Here is a 24,029-nt window from a genome sequence, read left to right on the forward strand (position 1 = left end):
GTTGACCCCAGTGATATGCTTGGCAGTGGTGTTGTTGCCCTCAGGTCCACGTTCACGTATCATACATTACATATGTGTGTGTGTGTGTGTGTGTGTGTGTGTGTCAGAGAAAGAATATATGAACTTCAGTTACTTCTGGCAAATAGGAGATTCTAGCTCTCCCCAGCCAAGCCAGCACTGTCACCGAGAGGCAGAGAAAAGCTTATTCTTCTTATTTAATAACCATCAGAATAATGTGGTAAGACACTGGGATTTGCAGCCAGAACATCTGGGTTTACTTTTACCTCTGCTCCCTACTCTGGCTCACAATAGGTTATAAGTCACTTCTTGTGGGGCCTTGGTTTTCTCTTTTTCAAAATGAAGGAAGGGGCTAACAGTTTGGGATAATCTTTCAAGATCCTTCCAGCTCTAGAACCTAAGCCCAAAGCCTGTCCTTTCAGGAGGATGTAGGAGTCATGATAGGAGGAAATTCTGTGTTTCTCATTAGCTGTTGAATGTGAACGTGAATTCTTAAGTTGACCAGCAGTAGGTGATATAAATGTGATGTGGGTCACGTTCAACTCAGTTCCTTTTTCAGGTTGCATGATGTGGGGGATTGAGAACCTGGAAGCCAGCAGTCTTTGGCATCATATTCTGCCTCTCACGTACATTGGTTCATGAATGCTTAAGTGGTCATGCACAAGATCTCAGTGCTTTGCAGGGAAGGTGCCGCCCTGTGTTGGGCAAGGGAATTTTCTCACCTGGGAGTACCCTGTATCAATGAAACCACAGGCCCAGTTCCTATTACAGCACCACTTCTTAGCAGTTTTTAATTGCCTTTTTTTCCCCATGCAAGTTTTCCTTCCTGTTCAATTTTGAGCCTTCTCATTCTCTTTACATGGGAAGTTCAACAAGGGAAGTGGCTCCTTCCCCACTCTCCATCAAGGGTCAGTATTGGCTGCCTTCTTTTTCTAAACTTATTTCTTCTGATAGCTAATAGATTACATCTGATGACCCCATTAATGGGGGTGACAGGTGATTCCCAAACACTTCTGCTAAGGATCTTTTAAATGCCTACTGTGTGCCAAGCAATGTGCTAAAAACTACAGATATCCCATTTTACATTTGAGGAAACTGAGGTAGGTAGAAGTGAAATGACTTGCAGGGTTACACATCTAGTTGAGTGCCTGGAGCCAGATTTGAATTCATGTCTTGTTCACTCCAGCACCATTATTCTGTGTCCTGGATCACACAACTGCCCCCTTCTGATCTCTCATTCTTGACGTCCTCCAGTCTCTGCCTTTGGGTGACTTTTACAGTAAAATTTTCATCTTAGTGAATTGAAGTATGCTTCTCTCTAGCTTCTGTTGTCTATTGTTGTAATTTCTCTCACATACTAGAAGACAAGTATCATTTTCTTCTGCGGCCTTCAACCAGTCCTCCGAGCTTGGCCGTGCAGCCTCCTTCTTATCTTGGTTGCCCTCCTTGGGACTTATTTCAGCTCATCGTTATCCTTAAAATGTGGTGCCAAGGACTGAACCCACTGTTGTAAAGGAGACGTGACATGTTTGCTTAACTAAACCATCTTTGTTGAGCTGGCCAAGTGGCAGCTGTTAACACTTTCCAAAGATACCAACGCTCTTGGCATGTCTTTTCTCAAGCTACTTCTACCCAGAATGAAAATGTCATCCATACATGCCTTCAGTCCCTAAAGATTGTTTTGTGTTGCAGGCAGATATCTGGTCCCTGGGCATAACAGCGATAGAGCTGGCTAAAGGAGAACCTCCCCATTCGGAGCTGCACCCAATGAAGGTGTTATTCCTCATTCCAAAGAACAATCCACCAACGCTGGAAGGGAATTACAGCAAACCCCTCAAAGAGTTTGTGGAGGCCTGTCTGAATAAGGAGCCGAGCTTTGTAAGTTTTATCAGTGGATCTCTCTTGGAGTGTAAAGAATGGATTCATGCTCCTAGGATTTATTTTGCTTAATCGCAGAGAAACTTTAGTGTGGAAATATTTCCATTAGACAAACATTAGGTCTTGGGATCCCAAATTTTTTAAATGACAGTATGGAGTCAGGAAGAAATCACAGCCAACTGTGAAAATACTTTCATCTAAGTTAGGTGTGGAGGGTGGGAGGGTGCACACATGTTGGCATGCCAACCACCAGAATATCTTAAATATTATATGAGAAGAGCCACACAAACTTTTTCTTGGAATTTTTCCCCAAAGACTTCTAAAGTGACATCAGAAAAAAATCATTTGGAGGTGAATTTTCCACTGCTCAGTCTTGTTGTCCAAGCATGTTGAAATGCCCTTTAATGAGAGAATGAATCTGAATATAACATTAAAGTCTAAAGTCCTTCTATCTCAGAGTTTCTGAATAGAAACATTTCCGTTCCAGTCACATTATAATTTTGAATATGCTTCCTGCATTCTTGTAAAGATGCACCCATTTAAAAAATCTTAATTATAAGCTCACCCATTCTTTGAAAATCTTAGCCTAGATTTCAGTTGTCTTTTCACAACTTCCAGAAAAATCTGTTGTGTTCCTGTTTCTGTGACTGAGAACTTGAAGCCTTTGATGTTTTTTTGAATTAAAGAATAGATGAGGAAACTAAGAGAGAAGTCAAATGACTTGCCCAAGGTCACATGGACAAGTTTGAAAGCTGGGATTTGAATCTAGGTCTAATGCCTCTAAACCCTGTGCTCTTTCCACCATGTGCTGCTGCTTGTGCTCCTTTATAAGAAGAGGAGGTTCACAGGACAGAAAGCTGGGAGGAAGATTAGATTACTGTTGCCTCTGGTTTTTGTTTGGTTTCATTTGATAGGGTTGGTCCCCTTTGAGAGATGGCAAAAATTGAAAACCTGTGAACTTGACCTTTGGTAGGCAAGTGAGAGACATTCCCATTCTTTATGGCATGGAATGCATTGCTGTTTTTAAGTCTTGGGACACACCCTATCAACAGTTTAATTTTATTACTAGCAGGTTCAGAACAACATATCAGGCCGAATGTATATTTTCCTTTCATTTTTGTCTTCTGTTAACTATTGTTCACCTTGTTACATAGCCCTTTCTCTCCCTAGCCAGTTTGTGACTTATTTCTTCATGTAAACTTGTTTTTATGGTTGTTTTGCCTTTTAAAGCCTTTTACATCCAGGTCCTCCGTTCCTGGATCCTGATGATGCTTTTTTTCTCCTGGATTTTGATCCCCAGTTTCAGGCTGGAAGATAATTGTATTAAACATAGAAAATCCTAAAAATAATATTAAAATTTATCAAGAGCAAATTGTGAAGTATTAACAATGTTTTAAGCAATGTCAAAGCAAGTGAGAAAAATAATAGCTAGGTAGGTTTTTATGTAACTGTTTTCAGTTTCAGCTTGGCTTAAAACAAGAGAGAAAAAAACTTGAATATAATTGGCTCTCAGAAGGGTGGATGTGTTAGATTCTTCTCTCTTCTCTGTCTTTGCCTTTTTCCTCTCCTTTCATTCCATTCACATTTAATTAGAGGTAGAAAAGTCAAAGAACACTGATGATTACATAGTTTTGGCTTAACTTCTGCTCCAAATTAAGGTGTTAAGTACATGAGGCTGGTATTTTAGATGGAGTTTGGGGTTTAACAGCATAAGATGATAGTATGTAGAGCTGGAAGAGACCTTAGTGCTGGTCTGGTCTTCCCCCCTCTTTTTACAGATGAGGAAACAGGTCTGAGAGAGGTTAAGTGACCTGTCTGTAGGAACATGAATCATGAGTAGCAGAGCTAGGTCCTCTGACTCCAAAAGCAGGGCCTGTTTCCACATTACATAGGCGCCTTCCACTGAAGAGTCCTGAGCTGTTTTAGCTCTTTCATCTTTGTTTTCTCGTTGACTTCTATCTTAAGATGTAAAGCATGGATTGTTTCAGTGTAGTAGGGTATGCTGACACCTCGTCAGAGACTGAGTGAAGGAATAATGAGCTAACAGGATTGATAAAGCCAGAAACTAAAATGTCTCTATCTGTTCTTCTTCAGGTAATGTGCACTAAACTATCAATCTCATAAGATTGATACTCTTTTTGTTGGGTTGCAGGGAATCAGCAGTTGTAGATACTAATTGATCTGACTTTGATTTGACCCTCCTGTAAATTAAAATGCATACACCTTGGATATTGATAGCTGTTGATACAGCTATTTACCTACCAAGTCCCATTATCACGAAAGGAATCAAGAAGGAAGGTAGGGAACGTGATGTAAGGGCATTGGGAATGAGTAGGAAGTGAGAAGACATCTGATATTGCCAAATGTGTCGACGGACACAAGACTGAGTAATATGACACTCTGGTTAAGTACATCATTTGTTCCAAGAGAAGAGGTTTGATCTAACTCCAATTGTAGTTTCTGTATTTCCACCAAGTGGTGATTTGGGCCTTCATTTCATCCCTCCCTGTAATTGATATCCATTGTCCTCTCAAATAGCAGAAGCAGTTGGCAGGTCTTGGCCTGTGGCACCTCTGGGTCATGGCTGTTGCTATGCCAGAAGCATGAAACACTTCTTGGCTTAAGTAGTTGTAGGGAAGGTGCACTCCCAGAATGTAAGTGACATTTGCGAAGTTACTCAGTTAAATGATCTACCCATGACAAATCATTCAGATTCTTTAAAAAAAAAAAAAAGCTCCTGGCACATGAATATTTTGAAGACAACAATGTTTACAGGTTGCTATTTAATTTCCTTTAATCATATTGGAGCAGTTCTTGTATTTTCCTACAGAGCAAAGCCGGGCACAGAAAGTGAAGGAAACAGCTGGCTGTCTTTTTTCTTGTCAGAATTTCCAGTCCTACATAGATTCCCTCTGGATAGTGCACCTACCCTAAGCCACACAGATAATGCTGTATGAATTTCTTTTTGGAAGACGTTCCAAAAAGGAGAAGAACTTGTTCCTAAAAACTGAGCCATGATGACCTTTTAATAATAATCAAAAAAAGAGGTAACAATGATTGAAATAAACCTGCAGAACCTATACTCACCATGGTTTGTATGTAGCTTTATATATCAAAGTATCACTTACCTAAGTTTCACTTGTATACGTTATATTTTCCCAGTTGAATACTAGCTTCTCTTTTTATTTTCTTAGTATCTCCAGCATAGTATCTGCCACACAGTAGGTTCATAACAAATGTTTGAATTGGATGAGTATCGAGACAAGGACAATTCGAGGGAGACAATATAGGGCAGCTTCCTATGTGCTCACCTGACAAGTCTAGTTTTGTAGTGGTGTCATCATTGGAAGCACCAAGAAGGGAGGGATCCTAGAGGTACTTTCAAATAGAAGGTAGTGAACATCATCTTATTGACTTTTGTTTTTTCAAGAGACCTACAGCAAAGGAGTTATTGAAACACAAATTTATAATAAGGAATGCAAAGAAAACATCGTACTTGACAGAGCTCATTGACAGGTACAAGAGGTGGAAGGCTGAACAGAGCCAGGATGACTCCAGTTCAGAAGATTCAGACACGTGAGTATCTCCTGTCTGTTAACTATTTCATCAAACAGTAGAGAATATGCTTGGGATTTTTTTCTCCTCCTCTCCCAGCTGTTGCTTTTTCTCTGATATCCACTGCATCTAGTGGGCTTCCGATAGCAGATAACTGGTCTTGCAGGCCTTCATTTTAGTACTTCAGTAAGCACTAAACTTCAGTAAGAAATTTAACCATGAAGTACTTTGTTTCCCATGGTTTCTCAAAAAAAAAATTTTTTTTTTTGACGTTTAAAGCCAAATGAAGATTTTTAAAAAATGAATGAATCTAATATATTATTTGGATGTAAAACCAGGGATGTTCCAAAATATGATGTAGAAACTGAATGTGGTTGGGGATGGGAAAGGAAATGGATGTGTGATAACATCAGAATATATATCTCTTTTTAGAGAAAGAGAGAAAGCTATTAACAATAAAAACTGATAAAACCATGTATGGAAAGTCACTGGCTGATAAGCACCAGAACTTTAAAGAATGTATGTGCATGTATCAAGAGAGCTGCTTGATAACCCTGAAAAACTAAGAAGTGAAACCCCCACCTAAGGTGTATTTTCTGACTTTATCCAGATAAAAAGGCCATTGTGATGACCTGACACCCAGATCTCCATGCATTTGAGCAAATGGCTACGTCTTTTTCTTATTATATGTTCACTAAGTTCTGACAGCTTCTGTGAATAATAAAGTTCATCTACAGCTACTTCCAAATAGGTCCCTTTTCCTGTGGACATTCAGTAATGGAAATGCTCATTTGTAGTGGGCAGTTTGGGTTCCTCTTCTCACAGTTAATTCATTTAGCAGATTGCACGAGTAAATATAAATTAGTGAACAGGTTTATTTGGCTTTCTATACCTTTTGGGTGCCTTTATTTAAAAGATTGTGTCAAGTGATCAGACGCAAAAGAATTTCTTAGCTTGAGTTGACCACAGTGCTAATCAGCTTTCTCCAGCTCTTATAATCAGAGAATCACAGAGCAGAAAATGTCACTTCAAATTACTTTATGAGTTTTGGGCAGTAAATGTACCAGATTGAAATGATGCCTTTGTTAAGATTCCTTCTTAGAACATGTTAATGTTCTGTTAACCCCTTGATGCTATGAGTGAAACATCCCTAGGGTACAAATTGCTAATCCTTAACTGGTTTTCTTTTCCTGAAAATACTTCTGTGGTCAGTCTACTTCAAAATTCTGTTAATTTTTTTATTGATAACTGATCCTTTAAACTTCTGTTCCTTCTTAGCTAATGAGGTTAGGGGGGAAAAACCGAAAGTAACCTTGTTAAGCCTCCACAGCCGTAGCCAGATAATAGACTTTATATGATTAAGACAGAAAATAGCAATAGCCATTTAAGGACTGATAACTGGAAAGGACTTTTTTTCTAAAACCCCAGAGTCCTGAGAAAATTTAGACTAAAAAATTGAGAGTTAGACAGGAACATTCTAAAAATGTGTGCGATTAAGATCACAGATTGGAATTAGCTCCAAACTGAAAATGATTAAGATTTATGAGAAAAGTTTCCCTGATGTTGTTTTGATATCTTTTAAAATCTTACTTTTCAGAAACTATTTTTTATTTTAAAAAACCACCATTGAGCAGAAAATTTGTGCTTCATTTCTGGATTTCAGGCAGATTTGTGAACTCTAGGAAGCTAAAGATAGAAGCTTACGGCAGCTAGCTTTCATCAGTCTAGCAAAGTGGTGACCATCTCATTTTCTAAGCAGTGGCCCTGTGTAAATGAGAAAGTGCAGTGTTTGCAGTTTGGCTTCTGAAATCACAAGGATTCTAATTGGAGAGGGCTACCATGCCATGCTGGTTGTCTAAATCTCCTTCAGAAGAACTCAGTTCTGTGGCACAACATAGTAGATGTACTGCCGAGTTCAAACAGATCCACTAGAAGTTCTGTTGAGCTTGACTTCAATAGGCCACCCAGGATGTAGAGCTGCCCTTTATGTCTTAAATGCTGTGGCCTTGATTGGTGTTTCTAGTGTTTCATCTTCCCCTTTAATTGAATTGAGTCCTTTCAGCATTAATATACTTAGTGATGGAAGCCTTCTGAATTTTTGTTTTAAGAGAAACAGATGGTCAGGCATCAGGTGGCAGTGACTCAGGAGACTGGATCTTCACAATCAGAGAAAAAGATCCTAAGAACCTGGAGAATGGAGCAGTTCAGCCACAGGAGCTGGAAAGAAATAAGGTAGCATCTGATTATTTAAATATGAATAGAATTATTTAAACACAAATGTTTGAATATAAATTAGTTACAAAGGTATAAATAGAACCTGATTATTTAAATATTGTTGTTAATGATCACCTTTTTAGTTCTGAACACTGTGCAGTTATACCTCTTATCTCACCTGATATATGGAATTTTGCTGTTTAACTTAAAAATTTAGGAACAGACTGTGGGAACTTAAAACTCGACCTTTAGATACTTGGAAGACAGCTATCTTAGGCCCCTAAGCCTTCTAGCTGATTTCTTCCATTGAGCCTTGTTTAGCACATTGTCTCTTCCCACTTTTTAATGCTACTACAGTAGCTGTAGCTTTCAGTACATATTCAAACTAATGGTTACCTAGTAATGGTCTTGCTAATTCTGCTTTAATATAGAGCTGGATCATTTATAATTAACTCGGCAAGTAGGTATTACTGTAGTGTTAAGATAGTTTTTCTAAAAAAGCCTTAAAATTGGGGTCCCCATGCCCCATCTTGATTATAGTGTTAACTTAATTTACCTCAAAAAACCTTTCTCTCTAAGTAATTTAAAGATAAAATTAATCCCAGCTTCTTTATATTATGGATGTGATCCAGGAATTATTATGAATCAGAATAGTAAGGTTTTGTTGTGCTTTTCTGCCTCTGTGAGGAGAAGCATCGTAAGTTGTCATAGGCTGTCCTACTAGTTTGTTATTCTTCTCTTTAAATCATTTTTCCTTCGTTGGTGTTCACCCTTTAGAGTGAAAACTCTCTGTGAGGAGCCAAGTCTTCCACCTCTCCAGTAGCTTAAGGGTATAGAGCTATGTTTTGTTTTGTTTTTGAAACAAATATTACATCTTTTTAACCCAATGACAGTTTTTCATTGTAGTCTACAAGCTGTTTGCCTACCTTTCTATATTTGATTTTGTTTTATATATACAACTTCTGGTCTAATGAGAGAGAAAATCAAATTTGTGGTTACCTTTGATTAAATCCGTTGATAATGAACATGAGAGAACATTGTTTCCACTACCTTTGAGTCCAGGTGCTACAATGTAAGCGGCTTAAGTTCAGTGTTAAGCAGAAATAGTTACGCTTTGAATAAAAGATTTGAAATTAATAAATTTTGTTAAATGCAGAACAAATTATCAAATTATGTTAACGTTAATGTTTTTTTTTTAAGGTGAAAGATATCCCAAAGAGGCCTTTGTCTCAGTGCTTATCTACAGTTATTTCTCCTCTATTTGCAGAGGTAAGATTGATAACATTGCCAGCATTTTATTTTAGGAATTAGTCTTCCTGTGCTGGCAGGAGAATGGTAAATGAGAGAAATGTGTGCTTAAAGAGGTTCAGAAACTCAGGGTGTGTCTTAGGTCCTAAGGGTGCTTAGTATCAGTTCTGAGGAAATCTCCCCTCCTCGCACCTGCCTTCACATGCCTCTTCCTCCCCCCCCCCAGCCGGCTGGGCTGTGGCCACTTTTTCACCCCTGTGCAGGCTGAGGGTTGGTCACAGTGGTATCCTGTGTGGGGACAAACAGGGAACACTGTTCACTACAAGTACGTGGATCTCTGCAGCATGGGTCTTCATTTTAATTTTACTTGTAACTCTTACTCCCTAAAGAATAATTTTACTTCAGTCCATTTTGCTTTTGACTTCAGGCATCTTATTTACATGGCTTTGCCAAAAGTAGATGCGATCAGAAGAGTAACAGGCCCAGGGAATGCTTTTAGCATCTTAGATCCCTTTCATTTATCTCCCAGCTGTTGTCCAGCTTCAATTTTTTTTTTAACTACTTAAAGCAGTCCCATTAAAAGAAAAGTGAGAGCAGCCTATTAGGAGTTGGAGGGCCTGTTTTCCTTCCTTTGTATCTTGGTTCTCTCTCTGATGGGCATTTTCCTGTCCCTTTTCACTGGGACACTCCCCTGCCTCAAGGTGGTATCAGCATAGTTGGTGTTCTTTCCAGGACAGGTTCCCCCTAAGTACAAAAAAGAATGCTGCAATTACTTAGAAAGCACAAAGGATTTCTGGCCTGGGCAAAGCTGTACCTGTAGCCAGCAGTTAGCTAGTCTTGTACGTTGTTAGTTAGTTTCATTTTCAAAGCCTTTTCAGAGATGTTATCTTATGTCATTTCCACAGCTCTTGAGGTAAAAGGGACAGGTAGGAGACGTCATAGAAGATTCCCTTAAGATCTACTTTCTTGAAAGGGAATTTTTAGTCCTGTCCTTCCTTTAGGCCTTTGAGGAGCTGCAAGATTCATTTATATACTCTTTCATCAGAATTCCAACTCAGTGTTATCTCATCATAGGCTCATTTAGTAATCCTGGTTTCCTGTTTCTAACAAAACTAGTCTGTACTAGGGTACAGACTAAGGTTAGACTGGGGTATAATGCTTATCACAGAAATGGGAATGATCATAGGATTTAGAGTTAGGAGCAATCTTGGATGCCATTCAGTCCAATTCCCCTCCTTTTATAGATGAGGAGACCAAGGCATAGGACTTGACTTGCCCAAAATCACAGAACTCTAAAGAGTCTAGATTGAATCAAAATTTTCTCTTCCTGACTTCAAGTCCAGTGACCTGTCCACTATACCATGAATAGCTTCTGTCTGCTTTTCTCTACATGGTTTAGAGTGTCCCTTTTGAAAATGTTTAACAGATCTGATTTAGTCTATAGATCAGCACTCCGTTGTACAGAGGGGAGTATTGGCGGATAATTTAGCAGTACCACATACCCAGGTCTAATTGACTTTAAAACTAACTCCCATTGGGCTGCATTCATGCTTAAATTCAAAGGCTTTATACTTCCCTAGATAGTACTTTATTCTTTGTCTCATTACCATTCCAGTGTGTATATACGTATGTATATACACACATACACATACTTATGTATGTACATACGTGTGTATGTGACATCATTTTGATTTTTCTGGTAGATCAGGGTTTGTAGAGTTTCCTGAGTGTTCTTTCAGTTGTCCAGAATCTTACCAGTGTCACTTTGATAGGCTCAAGATCCACACTAGGCAGAATGTCATAGGTTTTGCTAAGTTGTAGTTGGGGGTGGGGTTTATGTTTTGTTTTTTGATGGGCACATGGAAAAAATATTCAGGAATATTTCCTTAGCTAACACCAGGAGGAAACTAGTGCGTTTGCTTTCCTTTTCTGTCAGTCCTTCAGCATGTTAGCTGCCTACTGTATGCCAAGCCTCATGCTAGGAGCTGGGGATACACAGAAAGGCAGTCCTTGCCCTTGAGGAACTCAAAACCTAATTCTCAGTAGTAGAACTTGAATAATGAACAGTCTGTTCTCTAATTTCCATAGCATTATTTCATGTCCTGTCTTTCAACTAAATTTATTATTCATGAACTTAAACCATAGCAAGTTAAAAAGAAAAAGGAAACCCCTTCAAATTTGCCTCAACCAAAAAAAATAATAAATCATACCTTGAATCTGAAAAGCACCTATTTGAAGAAGTACCAAGGTACTCTGTCTTAAATTCACTTATGCTGTAAAATACTTCATTGACCCAGATAATTGTTAAATGTTGGAAAAGTAGTACAAAGAGTTTTTGCTTGGGAATCTGGGTTTAGATGATGACTCTGATGTCTCCTACCTGTTTGACCCTGGTTGGGCTTGCCATTTATTTATTTATGTGTGTGTTTGTTTTTTGCTTTTAAAGTTAGAAATTTATTCCATTTAATCCACAACTTTATATACTTTTATTTAAAAAATGGACAAAAAGAAACCCTTATGGAAACAAAATAAGATGGTGAAAACATGACCATGTCCAAAACTGAGCCCCTTCCACTTTTCAAGAGTAAGAGCTCTGAAAGTTCAGTCTACCAGCTGGAAGAACCCTAACAAGACAAGAATTATGACCGGGGAAACGGTGTCATTTCACAGACAGAATTTTACTCCAGGTCCCTTTCTAGGCCATAACCGTCTGTACAAGCAAATGGGCAGTTGTGGGGAGGATTGGGGGGAGGGGGAGGGAAGAGAGGAAGGAACAAAATTTCTGTTCCAAATTTAAGTAGTTTACACAATGGGGTTTGGACTAGGTGGGGTTTGAGTACCTTGACAGATCTCTGGTCTATGATTTTATAAGGTCTTTGATTTATTTAGTCAATTTACATTTCAAAAGTCTTCACTTGAAAATGCTAATATAGACCTTGTAATGGCCAGGGATAGGGTCTTAGAAAAGGAGTCATGGACTATTGCAAATAACTCATTTAAAGACTCTTACTTGCTGTGGTACATTTACCTCTCTGAGAGATTTAGTCTCCTCTTGGTGAAAGTCTCGAGGTCAGACGTGTTGCAGTCTGGGTAGAAAAGGAAGAGATCTGTGTTACGAAGTTGAATTGCTCAGTTTCCCCTGATGTTTAAGTCTCATATGACATCTTGTCTTTCCTATTCGATTGCTGTTTGGTAAAAATTCAAGCGAGTAATTGATTCTAGGATGGTAAGAGCTAAAGAGAAGAACTGTCTACGAATGGGACACTGAAACTTTCCAAATCCTCTTCCAGTGCCAAAGCTGGACATGCAGCAAAACGTTTCTCACTGTTTGTAATAACAGAACTGGTTCTAGGCACCACCTGGGCACTGATGCACCCTTGCGGTCTCCAGCCTGCGCCTGCCCAGAAAGGCTCCCACGAGGGCCTCTCAGAGCAGCCATTTAATCCACTGCAGCACTGTCTTTGGACACCTGCAATTCCACAGCAGTTGCCTTGCCCCTCCTCTGGGAAAACCCTTCCCGCTCTGTAATGCTGCTTGATACCTTGGGACAATGTCACCCTAGGCAGAATCTCTCTGGGTGACGATAACCTATCTGAACTAACTCCTGCTCTTCCATTTCTTTCCCATCCCTCGGCTCACATTGCTCAAATCCTGTCCTCTGTTTGCAAGTCACTGTTCCCTTATTCCTTTCCTCACCTTGACCCCACTCCCATTATCCGATTCTTGCTCTACGCACCCCTTCCACTGTGCTTTCTGGAGTATCTGTTCCATAGGTAGCAAACAGGCTTTCATCTTTTCCTTTCTCATTCCCTCAGTTTTCTTGGACTTGAGATCTAGCTTCCACGGCCATCCATTTCACCATTAGTTATGCTTTGACACATAACCCAAACTCACTGTTTGTGGAGATGCTTTTGCTTCCCATAGCCACTTCCACACTCTCCCTCCAACACTGTCACTCAGTATCATCTCTTCCTTTCATGTTCGTTCAATCCGTATTTGTCACCCAGTTAAGGTTCTGGCCTACTCATCTCCAAGACTCCTTCCTTTCTCAGTGAGTTCAGTGTTTGGCTCACAGTCTTTCTTCGGTTTCTGTCATCACAGTAGGAGATCACAGTCCTCTCCTCCCCTCCCCCCATTTTTAAATGTCTCAATTTGTGCAAGAGTTTATCATTTCTCTGTTTGGAGATAAATAACATGTTCCACCAAAAGTCCTCTGAGATTATGGTTGGTCATTGTCTTTGACATACTCTTAACACTGTAATCTCCAAGTTGCTCAGGCGTATTCATTTTTAAAAAAAATATTATGTTTTATTGTATTTTTTTTTAGTTTTTGTTAAATATTTCTCATTTACATTTTAATCTGGTTCTGGTGGCACCCAGGAGTATTGTGGGTGGCATATGGCCAGCTGGCTTTGTATTTTATGCCTCTGATTTATATATAAATATATCTATATACCTATAATATATATCTGTGTAATATATATAGATATATATCTACATATTTGTACATATCTCTCTCTCTCTCTCTCTATATATAAAAATCTATACATAGACCAACATGAGTTTAACAGGGTATCCCTAACTTTGGATTTTCCTTGATAATGTTATGTTTGCTTTTTTGTTTTAATGTGTTTTTAACATTCTTTTCTTTTTACATTTTGAGTTCCAAATTGTCCCCTCCCCCAACCACTGAGGTGGTAAGCTACATGGTATCAATTAATACATGTGAAATCATGCAGAACATTTCCATGTTAGCCATTTTGCACACACACAGAAAAGTAAGAAAATTCGACTTGAGTTTGCACTCAGAGGTCATCAGTCTCTCTCTGGAGGTGGATAGCATTTTTCATCATGAGTCCTTTGGAGTGATCTTGGATCCTTATCTTTATCAGAGGAGCACTCGTGTCTTTCATGGTTGATCATCATTACAATATTGCTGTTACTGTGTACGATGATCTCCCAGTTCTCATTTCACTTTGCATCAGTCCTTATTGCTGTTTTTTTTCTGTCATTTCCCAGAGCACAGTGGTACTTCATCATGATCACATGCCACAAATGCCACAGCTTATTTAGCTGCTGCCCAATTGATGAGCATACACTTGATTTCCAGTTCTTTGCCATAAGTATACAGTTTTGATTTCTTCTACAGAAAACTGACAGTTTATATTCTTTGACCACTTATCAATTAGGAAATGGCTCTTATTTTTATAAATTTGACTCAGTTCTGTACTCAGTATATATCAGAGAAACTTGCTGCAAAAATTTTTGATATTACTTCATTGTCTCAAATACTTTTAAGAGAAATGTTGTTCAGCATCGTGACTGACACATAGTAGGTACTTATAAAATGATTCTTGGTTGACAGGAAGTTGGAAGGGATATAAGTAGGGGTTCATATTTGTCATCCATGCGATTTCATGTCTTAAGTTCCTTTTGTTCTGGGCAGTGTTGTTTGCACAAGTGAGTTTTACGTATGGACCAGTTACTTTTATAATTAATGAGGTTCCTAGGAAAATTGGCCTTAATTATTGTTGGAGCAAAGGTGCAAATAGTTATTCAGGTTAGATCTGCATGGTGAATTTCCAAGCATTCCTGTACTACCAAATTGAACCATTTGGCTCAAGACAGAAGACAGATTGCTGCATCTTTAGATTAGTCCTTTCAAGAAGGTGATTGACACATGACATTCAAAAGACTCTAATTAGTAAATAGAACTCTACTAAAAATCAGAGCTGAACTCTTGATGTGGGGTATTATGGGATTTGGGATTACTGTTTGATGAGTATCTCCACTAAAGTCCTGCTCTGACACTTTTTGGCATTCTTGATGATTGGTAGCCTTAGCTAGAGCTTAAATTGGGTGAGTTTTTGAGTTATGTGATCAGTGATGCAGTTTATGTCTATCCTTTGAAAGTGTATCATTGAAAATACACACACACACACAACATATCATATAGCTTACTATGCATAGAGAAGCTCTGTCAGTCTCAGGAAGTTAGCTGCAGCAGCCTGAGACTACTACACACTTGTGTAGCAATCTCTCGGGGAACATTGACATCAATGAAATCCAGAATCCTGGGAGAATTGAAGAAAATATTTCATTGATGACCTGAGCAGGGTTCAAGCCAAGAGAAAGTTTATATAGTGCTTGTAGTAAAACAGTGAAGCAGCGGTTTTCTTTGTTTTTTTTTAATCTGATATTATTTTTTTAAATGAACAAAAATCTTTCCCTTCCCACCTCCTTGACTCCCATTGCCTGGGGGTTGGGGGGAAGGAGATGAACATAAGAAAAACAAAACCTTTGTAACAAGTAAGCATAGTCAAGCAAAACACATTCGGCAGAGGCCATGTCTAAAAACCAGATGTCTCCATTGGACCCCTCTGGTATCATCAGCTCTCTTTGAGTTGGGATGCATGTGTCAGCCTTGCTGGAGATCTGCTTGGTCATGATATGAATCAGAGTTCCTAAGTTTTTTAAAGTTATTCATCTTTACAGTTTTGTAATTGTGTAAATTGTTCTGGTTCTTCTTATTTCCCTTAGTTTCATTCATGCATTTCTTCCCAAGTTTCTCTGAAACAGTTACCCCATTAATTTTCACATCACAGTAGAATCCCATTTCGTTCATGTGCCATAATTTGTTTGGCCATTTCCCAGTTGACAGGCTATCCTTTATCTACAGTTTTTTGCCACCACAAAGATTAATCACTGAATGAGCTTTTCTTCAAACTGAGACCAGTTAAAGACCTTAGCTTATAATGGCCAAGGTCTCCCACCATATCCTGGGCCATCTCCAGTCATCCTGATCTGTATCTGACCACTGGACCCAGATGGCTCTGGGGGAGAAAGTGAGGCTGGTGACTTTGCAGAGCCCTCCCTCACTTCATGTCATGGCATCCGCTCCCCGACGTCATGGTCCTTTTCAAGAACGAAGGACAAACAGCCCTAACATCACCACCACCCCTACCACAAAAATGAGCTGATAGATATTTTGCCCATGTGTGTTATTTTCCTCTTTCTTTGATCTTTTTGGGGTAGAGGCCTTTGTTGGGTCAAAGAGTATGCACAGTTCAGGGACTTTTGGCATAGTTCGTTCCAAGTAACAACTTTTTTTTTCTTATAAAGAAGGAATATATATGGTAGAGGACTACAGTGTGATAAAATTCCTCTGAGAAGTTGTCCAGTTACACCTTTTGAACCAAGCGCTTCTATTGCCAGACATTTAACCCAAGGAAGTCAAAGATGGGCTTGAATTTCCCTAAACTCTAAATACATTCATGGTAGTAGCATTTTGTGCGGAAGCAAAGAACTGGAAACAAAGTAGGGTCCATCGATTGGAAAATGGCTAAACAAATAGTGGTACATCAATGTGACGGAATATTACAGCTCCATGAGAAATGATGAATATGAAGAGTTCAGAGAAGTGGGCGGGGGGGGGGGGGCAGACTACTGAGATGAATCCATGGAGAATAAAGTCAGCAGAACCAGAAAAGCAAAATAAACAGTGCTTAGAAGGTGATTACTATCCTTAGAAGGACCAAGTGTGGGGGAGGACTCTGAGAGAGCAGTCACATCATGGGAGGTGGGTGTGCATGTGTTTGGTTTTTAATCTTTGTTACAAGAGATGGTTTGCTGGGTAGGAGAAGTGAAAGGAATAGATTGGAAGTGAAGGCTTTATTTTAAAAATAAGATTACAGTAATATGAGAAAAAGAAAAGCATTCTATTAACTTGATTAATGTTTATTTTTCCACATGTAAGATACATAAGTAGTATGTAAGTGCCGCTATTCACATATGGCTTCCAGCGTTTTCTCTAAACACCTGGGAGAAAGTATCCCCCTACCTGTCCTTGTCTAGGAGAAACCAGATAGTTTCAGGACCACTTAGATCCTCAGGAGTAAAGCTGGAAATACAGCCAAGAGATAGACAAATTTAACTTAGGGCTGTGCCAATGTGTTCACGTTATATCTGACAGTTCCTTTGCTGATATCGTTTTTGTTTTTTTATTGGTTTTTAAGTTGAAAGAGAAAAGCCAGGCAAGTGGAGGCAACATGGGATCCATTGAAGAACTGAGAGGTGCGATTTATTTGGCAGAAGAAGCTTGTCCTGGGATCTCGGACACCATGGTGTCTCATCTTGTACAGAGGCTGCAGAGGTAACGGACTCCTCAGTTTCCATGGGAGCTGAGCCCGAGCATGTGCTGGGAAGCAGTGCTAGTAGATGTGTTTATTGTTTTGGAAATGCTCTTTTTTTTAAACTCTGGACATGAAGAGACTTCAAAAAGGAACAGACCTTATTTCCTGTGCAACAAAGCAAACCTTACTCAAGAACCTTACTCTCCAAAGAAGAGTAACCAAGGCCAGTAGATGGGAGAGAACCCTGGGCCCTTCTGAGACTGTCACTGCATTCTGTATTCAGGGAGTCCTCTTCTTCCATGCCCTTCCCCCCTGCCCCTCCCATGAAGGTCTTTTAAAAAAAAATCATTAAGATGCTTTGAGAGCTTAAAGCTGTGACTAACAGCTGAAATTGGAGCAGTCCCTTGGCTACACACCAGCCCACATCTGTCACTCTGGCATTGATTTCCTGGTTTAAAGTACTCTTAGGACAAAGCTTTTGTCGTGATAAAGTTCATTTAAGCACTAAGGACTGTTGCTTTCGCAGGCAGATCACAGGCAGATTTGGCCCAGAGCATTACATAGTGTTTTGGACAAGGATTATGAATTTGGAGCTAGAACAGACACCTAGGAGTCCTGTAGCTCACACAGCTCATCTTAAAAGGGAGGAAATCAGACTCTGGGGAATTTGAGTGACTTACCTAAAGTCACACAGGCACTAAAGGGGCAGAGGGAAGATTTGACTTGAACCTGGGTCTCCTGGCTCCAAATCCAACACTCTCCACTCTGCCCCTCAGTTTCCCCAAATAGTTGTTTCTTGTTAAAGGCTTTCACTGAATTTATATTTGTAAGATTCGTTGAGGATGACAGACATAGAGACGATGTTTAGACAGTCCCTTCCAGCTCTAAGAGCTCTTAATTCTCTGATATCTATGAAATCCAATGCTGTTGTCAGAATTCCATGTTTATCACAAGATAGCATTATAACAGATAGCACAGTGCCTAGCACACAGTAAAATCCTTTTTTGATTGTTTGATTGTGCTGTAAATGAAGTCAGAAAGACCCTGGTTGCTGTCCTGTCTCAGACATTTACTAGCTGAATGAGGCTGGTCAAATTGCTTAACATCTGTGCCTCGGTTTCCTCATCTGTAAAATGAGGGAATTTGTACTTACTGACTTCTGAGGTTCCTTCCTTTCTTGAACCTGTGATCCAACATCTGTGGTGACATTTTGGGCAAAATGAGGCAGACGTTCTGAGACTTGAGTGTTCTTCAGACACACCTTAGAATATTCAGATTAATTAAAGTAGCATTAGACCAAGTCCCCTTCATAGATTGTTTCTATCGTCCCTTTTGGTCCTAAAGAAAGAATGGAGTTACTGCGTTCTGCTCCCGGTGCATCATGGGTTATCCCCATCCTTCTGGGATCTACATCCTCTCTTTGAGACGTGGGGCTCCCCTGCCCAGTGTGCTTTCAGTCGTGCTGTGACTCTCCACCTTGCTGTCCTCACGCCTAGCAAAGTCCGGGGCCAGCATTCACCTTGGTCAGTGTGGCTTATTGAGACCTGACTGTGACTGATAATTCCCCAAGCTTTTTGTTGGATGGTCATTGCATGGGATAAAGAGATGAGCCAGTTTTCAGTAAGGCTCACCTTCTTTCTCTTGCCTTCCTCTTTTTTTCCTTTTTGTTTTCTCTTGCTTTTCTCCTTCCTCCTTGGAATAGAGATGAAAAAAAATGGTTGGCAAAGTGGCTCCCCCCAGGGAGAGGGGATGAGAGCTGCTGACTGAGCCCGACCCCTCTGTCTTCATCAGGGCAAGTGCATTTCCTGAGAACTGTGACTGCTCTGTAAATGTCTTGAATTTTATTGAGGATAGGAATTAAAAGTTCGTATAATGAACTGTCTTCACTTGTATAAGGATTAGCCTGCAAAGGCTACTGTGAGTGCTTGCTTAGTGCATTTGAGCACCACCTGTTTTCTCATTATGAAGATGGTTATTATCAGGGAAGGGATCCCCAAGCACCCTGTGTTACCCTTGTGTGGAGGAGCGTTTCCAGCACTCCTCTTGCCATTTGGCCAGACCTGTGTGAAATTAATAGTTCTGAGCCTTAGTGTCCCTGGGACCTTGTGCAGACTTTCAGTTGCTGTGCAGCTTCCCATCTGCATCGGTAGGAGTTCCCTTGCTGGGAATTCTCTGCACCAAAGAAATCACAACTCCTATAAAAAGAAAAAAACGAGTAGTTCTGTTGCTTACAGGCAGCAGATAGGAGGGCTTGGAGTCCAGAAGACCTAACTTCGTATCACTTTGCCTCAGTTTTCTCAACTGTAAAATGGAGATAATAATTACGCCTGCCTGCCAGGGTTGTTGTAAAGATTAAATGAGATAATGCTTGTAAAGCACTTGGCACTATCCTTGGCAAGGCTCTTAATAAATTCTCCCCTCTGCCCTCCTTTCCGTCCTTGCCTCCTTCCCTCATTAACATATATAACTCTTCATATTTATTTGATCTATTCTTGCTTTGTAAGCCCTTAAATATTTTTTCTGCAGTTATGATGCAAGATACTAGGTCAGCTATGTCCTCAATTGTCACAATTAATTTTTGAAATATGTTTATGAATCATAAGCAGTTGCTGAATGTTAAACATCTTTTAAGAGTCTTATCTTTTATCTCAAGAATTGTTTTCTATGGCTTTCCCTTTTAAATGGGACTTTTTTCCCCTTGTTGACAGTGAAATCACTCATTAATTCATGTTTTGTTTCAGTAAGGGTTTCCCTTTCTTGTTCTTACAAGGCCTTCCTACCATGGCCTCTATCTTTCAGGGGTCTTCATCGCCCCGTCTTCTGTTTCCAGTATAGAGATCCCATACTTCCAGAGCACTCTTTCACAAAGATAGCCGATGTAGCGCTAATGTAACGGGGGGCGGGGGGCGGCTCGGCTCCAGGTGCATTATAGGCTTGAAAATGAAGTAATTGATTTTTGAAGAAATGCCTTTCAAAGACCTAGGAAGTACTCTGGCTTGGAAGTTTAGTTGGAAGGGCTCTCTGCTTTATTCCCCTGCTCCTTCTTCCTTTTCTTAATATATCTTGTGGTTCTCAGGTTCACTTTTGATGTGGCTGGAAGAATGAATTGGATAATTTGGGAGAGGAATTGTGCTTGCTTAAATTCACCTGTTTTTGGTCACTCCTTGGCTTAGTGAACTGTGGCAGGGAAGTGATGTCATTTTTTTCTTTCTTTCCCCAGATACTCACTGAGTGGTGGAGGAACTTCATCCCACTGAAATTTTTTTAGTATTTGGGTTTTTGTTTTTCCTTCTTTCTCTTTCCTTTTCTATTTTTTAAAAAAAATCAAGAAGACCCTGCGGTGACTCCTTGAAGAGGTGTGTGACTGACTGCAGGGATCATCTCCCACGGCCGGAGGAGGGAGAGCTGTCCACAGAACAAACATTCCCCAGTGGCCCACAGCAAGATGAAGTCTTCCAGTTGGGTGGTGTGTCAGCTCCTTAAAGCTAGTTTTATTTTATTACTGTTATTATTGTTTTTAATTTTAACCATAGTGCATATATTCAAGGGAAATATCTTTTAAAAAAAAGAAAAATAAACCAACCCTGAAATGTATATTTGGGATTGTGATAAGGCAACTAAAGATATTGTGAAACCTCAGGTATCCTGCTTTAAGTTGATAACTCCCACAGGAGATGGAGAATCGCTCTGTTGGATCTGTGTACAGATTTGTATATAGTGTCATTTTTACTGAAACCCTTTCAGCGTGCATAAGAAATCACTGTGTACAAAATGGCCAAGTGCTTCTGTAGATAATGTTAGTGGAGTAAATATTTGACGGGCCATAACTGAATATATTGCCTTGCCTTTATTACATGTACATTTTGAATGATGTGACCGTTGATTTGGGTTTGATTTGGTATCTACAGGGTTTGCCGTTCAATAATAATTATGCCCTCCTATGGACAGCTCCTGTTTGTACCTGAACAAATGCAGGGGTTTTTTTGACCCCGTATCTCTTGGTACACAGAGGTTGCTTTCATTTTTCAATGATGGTACTATTTCTCAGTGTTTTAAATTGGAAGGCGGCTAGCTTCACAAAGCTTTAAATTATTTTAAGTTCTCCCCCCACCCCCAGATTAAGTATCCTCATTTCATTTTGGTTTTAAATTGTACCACTGCCAATTTTGCACCAAATGTATCATCTATATTCTGTTGAACCTTGTAGTAGAATCTGAATATCATCTTTCCCACCTAAACATGTCTGAATGCTTACATGAATAAATTTTATATTACACCACTTTTGAAAAATCTCCTTGAAATGTGACTGTAAGAGAAAAGTTATTTCCTTCCACCATTTCTTGTGTCTTGTGTTTGTGTGAGTGTAGGTACCCCCTCAGTTTTTGAAGGAAACCATACAGAAGACTGCTAGAAGAAATGGCTCATTTTAGAACACTGAATTTTATTCAGGGTCCTGTGCATTTCCCTGAAGAGATGTGGATGAATGTTGCTGGTGTTTTTGACAAATATTTGTGAGAAATATCTGCTGTAATATGGACGGTCTGTCAGTCATTGTGTTGTTCCCAGGGCACACTGACTTCTTGTAGAAACTACCTTTCAAAAGGTACAAGGAAACTCTTGGTTTCCCTGGATCGGGCAGGGTCATTGAATTGCTTTAAGGTTTCATGACTGAATGTCTTAACATAAGGTTGTATTGATATGTTTGTACCTTTGTTTCTTACATGTTTTTAAGAATTGTCATTTTTAAAGAATGTTAAATATCTCATTGCCTGTCCTTGTGTTAGAGCGAGAAGGCAAGTAATTCCTGGAAACACTGAAGTTGTATGCAAAGTTTAGGCATGTGAGATGCCCATTGGCTTAGGGCACTACGTACTGTAGTGATGAGGAAAAAAGATTGCCAGGTGGTTTTTAGGTTTTTATCTGAATGGAGGAAGCACTATTTTTTTTTTTTTAAATTCTACCTTCAATTATATTGTGATATTAGATAATTAGAAACAGACCTTGGTTGAGCCGTGAATTTCTGTGTGGGATACATTTTGGTTGTAGGAAATAAACATAACTTAATTTGTTAAGTCTAGTTGTACATCTCTGTCCCCAGCATATTACAACAAATGTTTCATCTTGACGAGCAATTTTGGGCTTATTTCAGCCTATGTTGCCGAGTCTGTATGGTCAGAATTGGCTTCCATGAGTCATGTACACACCAGAGTTCATTTCAGAAGTAGGGGCCACTAAAATAAAGAGCTGGTTTTCTCTGGCAGCTATGTGTTAATAGCATTGTTTTAAAGGTAAAATGGATGACAAGGTAACAGCAGTTTGGAAAGATTCATAATTCCTTTTAAACTTAGAAATCAGCAAAGATTATAGATATTTTCCAGTGCTGAGGCCAATTTTGTTCTGAAGGGCCAGGCTTTATTATTCAGGATTTTTATATTAATAGTTAGTCTTTAAATCATCTTAAAATTGTAGGTCTGAATTCTGTTATTTGTAGAACTGCTTTGAATTACCTCCCATTTGGGGAAAACTTGTGGAGGGTTATTGACTTTCTTTTGAGGGAGCTGAGACTTTCTATGTATGAGTACCTAAGTTCAGAAAATTCTGAATTGTTAATGCATTATATAGTATGCTTTTCTGCATTATAACGTCTCCAAAAAGGAAAGACTTTTAATAGGAGATTTGGTCTTCTGTGATATCAAGTGTTCTTAAAGGAATCTAGTCTGAGTTGGACTAAACACTTGCCCTTCAGAGTCCCTTCTGATTCAGATTCCATCTCACTTCCAAGTTCATTTGTCCATGCACGTACAACCCATAATTCCAGCAGTATGGGTGCTGTAGGACTTAAAATTATACCTATCCTAGATGAGACATTCTTCATAGGCCTCTAGAGATAGACTAGAAGGTCAGTGGCTTAGAAGAAATAAAGCTTAGTGATACAGTGATTAACTCAAGTCATATATCAATGACTTACTGTATATATCAAAAGCTTATTGTAGAAAAAGGTCTTTAAATTACTCTTGTTTGGGTAAAGATAGTGATTGCATACTTAGCCTTTCAGGTTTGGCCAGCCAATGTCCAACTTGGTATTTGGGGTTATTACCTTACCGTTTTGGAAATCTTTCAGCATCCCTGAAACTGCACTAGATGGATGGATCATCTCTGTCCTTGTGGGGCCTGCTGTTGGAATAGGTGGTATCTTGGGAAAGTCATGAAACAGTTCTCCTATTTCTCTTCCTAACAGTTATTTTTCCCCCTCTGATATCCTTAACTTTTACTTACGGTATCTATTTCAGTTCTTGGGCTTTCTGTAGCATGTTGTGTGTGTGTGTATGTTTTTAAAACACACGGTCATTTTGGATATTTTTTATAATTTCCTCTAAAAGTGAAAAACATAGCTTCCGTATTTCTCTCTCTATCTCTCTCTCTCTCACACACACACACACACACACACAGAGGTAGACCCATAGGAAGTGTTGTTAAGCACAGGTATACTGTAAAATGTAAGAGACAGTAAAGATCACATAAAATGGTTTTTTGGGGGGAATAATGTTGTGTTTATATGATGTCTCTGAAAATCCAGTCATGGCCTGGGACCAGTGGGTGGATTTTAATCAACCTTGAGAAGAGTTGCCCTTATTATGTCACTTTCCCGTTGTGGCTTTGTTCTCCAATCCTGTCCCCACCCCAACGTGCAAATGCTTTAAAGAACCCCCACCAGTCATTAACAGTGCATGCTTATGCAACAGAAAAAATAAAGAGGACATTTAATACTAGTTTGATAGGCATGGTTATCAAGTTTCTGTAGACTAGACTTAATGGGGAAGTTATTGATGTACTTTGAGGGGAGAGATGTTGGAGGGGGAGGGGGAAGGGAAATGTCATTATTGTGAAAAACATTTCTTTGAAAATGTCCATTTGTATTTGGAACTATACATCTAGTAGAAAAATGTTGACATACAGACCACTTCTGGCCACAAATGGCTTTTA

General features: G+C 39.4%; 1 protein-coding gene across 2 annotated transcripts in view; it reads left to right on the plus strand.

The window, feature by feature from the left end:
* Positions 1 to 21,324, plus strand: part of STK24 (serine/threonine kinase 24) — a 135,974-nt gene extending 114,650 nt beyond the window's left edge. For both annotated transcript variants that reach the window (XM_072622075.1, XM_072622074.1), the window contains exons 6-11: positions 1,711 to 1,896; positions 5,327 to 5,472; positions 7,560 to 7,683; positions 8,866 to 8,934; positions 16,929 to 17,065; positions 20,266 to 21,324. In XM_072622075.1, coding sequence (XP_072478176.1) covers positions 1,711 to 1,896; positions 5,327 to 5,472; positions 7,560 to 7,683; positions 8,866 to 8,934; positions 16,929 to 17,065; positions 20,266 to 20,302 — 699 coding nt within the window. In that variant the 3' untranslated portion in view covers positions 20,303 to 21,324. The remainder of the gene's footprint in view (positions 1 to 1,710; positions 1,897 to 5,326; positions 5,473 to 7,559; positions 7,684 to 8,865; positions 8,935 to 16,928; positions 17,066 to 20,265) is intronic.
* Positions 21,325 to 24,029: the final 2,705 nt, after the last annotated feature.

The sequence above is a fragment of the Notamacropus eugenii genome, chromosome 6 (genome assembly GCF_028372415.1).
Source record: "Notamacropus eugenii isolate mMacEug1 chromosome 6, mMacEug1.pri_v2, whole genome shotgun sequence".
Classification (NCBI taxonomy): domain Eukaryota; kingdom Metazoa; phylum Chordata; class Mammalia; order Diprotodontia; family Macropodidae; genus Notamacropus; species Notamacropus eugenii.